This window comes from Elephantulus edwardii, unplaced genomic scaffold, assembly GCF_000299155.1.
Source record: "Elephantulus edwardii isolate Elephantulus edwardi_28Jun2011 unplaced genomic scaffold, EleEdw1.0 scaffold00072, whole genome shotgun sequence".
Taxonomy (NCBI): Eukaryota; Metazoa; Chordata; class Mammalia; order Macroscelidea; family Macroscelididae; genus Elephantulus; species Elephantulus edwardii.
In genome coordinates, this window is record NW_006399822.1 from 14,218,471 (window position 1) to 14,221,276 (window position 2,806).

General features: G+C 42.9%; 1 protein-coding gene across 1 annotated transcript; it reads right to left on the reverse strand.

Moving 5' to 3' along the window:
* Window positions 1-1,443: 1,443 nt before the first annotated feature.
* On the reverse strand, window positions 1,444-1,977 carry LOC102851967 (60S ribosomal protein L11-like). Its single transcript, XM_006888849.1, has one exon. It carries the CDS (start codon window positions 1,975-1,977, stop codon window positions 1,444-1,446), a length of 534 nt encoding a protein of 177 aa, XP_006888911.1.
* Window positions 1,978-2,806: the final 829 nt, after the last annotated feature.

The following is a 2,806-nucleotide window of genomic DNA, read 5'->3' on the forward strand; positions in this document are numbered from 1 at the left end:
GATCTATATTTGTTCCCATCCCAAAGAAGGGTGACCCAACAGAGTGTGGAAACTATAGAACAATCTCACTGATTTCACATGAAAGCAAGATTCTACTGAAGATTATCCAAAAATGACTGGAACAGCACTTAAGCAGAGAACTTCCAGAAGTCCAGGCTGGGTTTAGAAGGGGTGGTGGTACCAGGGATATTGTAGCTGATGTTAGATGGACCTTAGCTGAAAGCAGGGATTACCAGAGGAATGTATATCTGTGTTTCATTGACTATGCAAAGAAGTTTAACTGTGTGGATCATAACAAACTGTGGCTGACTCTGAGAAGAATGGGTATTCCAGAACACTTGATAGTGCTAATGAGAAACCTATACTTGAACCAAGAGGCAGTCATCAGAACAGAGCAAGGGAGCACTGCATGGTTCAAAATTGGGAAGGGCGTACACCAGGAATGTGTCCTATCTCCATACCTTTTCAATCTGTATGCAGAACAGATTATCCAGGAGGCTAGGCTCTATGAGGAGAAATGTGGGGTCAAGATTGGTGGAAGATCTATTAACAATCTGTGGTGTGCAGATGACACAACCCTGATTGCTGAAACTGAGGAGGACCTGAAGCGCTTGCTGCAAAGGGTCAAGGACTGCAGCCTCCAATATGGATTGAGGCTCAATGTCAAGAAGACAAAGATTCTCACCACTGGACCAATTGGCAGCATCAGGATGGATGGTGAAGAGATTGAGATTGTTCACAGCTTTAGTTTGCTTGGCTCCACAGTCAACACTCTTGGCACCAGTAGCCAGAAAATTAAAAGACGTATTGTGATGGGAAAGTCTGCTGTTAGGGACCTCTCCAAAGTACTGAAGAGCAATGGTGTCTCTCTGGAGACTAAGGTGTGTCTGATACAGGCCATGGGCTTTGCGATCACTTGTTATGCATCAGAGAGTTGGACAATGACCAGGGAGGATAGAAGGAGAATGGATGTCTTTGAGCTGTGGTGCTGGAGAAGAGTATTGCGGGTACCATGGACCGCTAGGAAAACAAACAGATTCATCTTGGAGAGGGTTAAACTGGGCTGCTCCTTGGAGGCAAGGATTCTGAGGCTCCGTCTAACATAATTTGGACATGTTGTAAGGAAAGACTGGTCCTTGGAGAGGGACATCATGCTTGGTAGGGTGGAGGGACAGTGCAGGAGAGGAAGGCCCTCTATGAGGTGGATTGATTCAGTGACTGGGGCAATTGGGGTGGGTGTATTGGAGACGGTGTGATTGGCACAAGACAGAGCAGAGTTTAGGGCTGTTGTACATAGGGTATGACTCGATGGCACATAGCTACAACAACGACAACAACAATAATCCTGCCATTCTACTAACAGGTTTTTTTTTGTTGTTTTTTTTTTTTTTTTTTTACAATTTGTGAAAATATTTTATTAGCCTTTTGGATAGAAATGGGAATTTATTTGCCAGGACGGATGATCCCATCATACATCTGCTGGAACCAGCACATGGCCTCTTCTTTGCTGATTTTGTGTTTGGCCCCAATACAGCCTGTCCTGCGCTTCTTGTCAATGCTGAAACCTGGCCTACCCAGCACCACATAGAAGTCCAGGCCGTAGATACCGATACTGGGGTCATATTTGATCCCAAGATCAATGTGCTCCTGGATCCCAAAACCAAAGTTTCCAGTATCTGAGAAGTTATTTTTTCTTAACTCATATTCCCGCACCTTTAGACCTTTCTCCAAGATTTCCTCTGCCTTGGCCCCTCGGACTGTGCAGTGGACAGCAATTTTTTTATTTCTCCTAATGCCAAAGGATCTGACGGTGTATCTAGCTTTGGAGAACACAGGAGTCTGGCCTGTGAGCTGCTCCAACACATTGGTGGCCCGGGTCAGCCTGTCTCCACTCTCGCCTACACAGATGTTGAGGCAGAGCTTGCAGATGCGCAGCTCCCGCATGGGGTTCTCTTTTTCGCCTTCATCCTGCGCCATGATGGAGAACAGGAAGAGAACTAACAGGTTTTTTTTGAGCCCTTGTGATATCCTGTGTATATTATTATGTCATCTGCATAGAGCGACAGTTTCACTATTATTTTTTGATCTGGATGCCTTTTATTTCCTTCTCTTGTCATAATGCCCTAGCAAGTACTGCTAGTCCAATATTGAATAGGAGTGGTGACAGTGGATATTCTTGTCTGATCCTTGTCCTCAAGGAGAACGTTTTTAGCCGTTTCCATTGAGATGATGTTGGCTCTTGGTTTTGAATATATACTTTTCACTATGTTGAGGAAATTCCCTTCTATTCCTATTTTGCTGGGTGTTTTAATCGGGAAGAGGTGTTGGATTTTGTCAAGGCCTTTTCTGCCTCAGTTGCTAAGATCATGTGGTTCTTATTATTTGCTTTGTTAATGTGACCAATTATGTTGATTGTTTTTCTTATGTTGAACCATCCTTGTGTACCTGTTATGAATCTCATTTGGTCATGATAAATTATTTCTTTATATGCTGATGGATTCCACTGGCCAGTATTTTTTTAAGGATTTTTGCATCTATATTTGTGAGAGATGTTGTTCTGTAGTTTTCTTTCTTGGTGATATCTTTGCCTAGTTTTGGTTTTAGGGTTATACTTGCTTCATAGAATGACTTTGGAAGTGTTCCTTCTTTTTTATTTTTTGAAAGACTTTAAGTACAATTGGTGACAGATCTCCCCTCAATGTTTGGTAGAATTCAGCCATGAATACCTCTGATTCACGACTTTTCTTGTGGGGAAGTCTTTTTATGACATGTTCAGTTTCTTCTTTCGTCATGAATCTGTTCAAAT

Excerpts from the sequence above, each read along its gene's own strand:
- LOC102851967 (XM_006888849.1), bottom strand. The coding sequence starts at position 1,977 with ATGGCGCAGGATGAAGGCGAAAAAGAGAACCCCATGCGGGAGCTGCGC.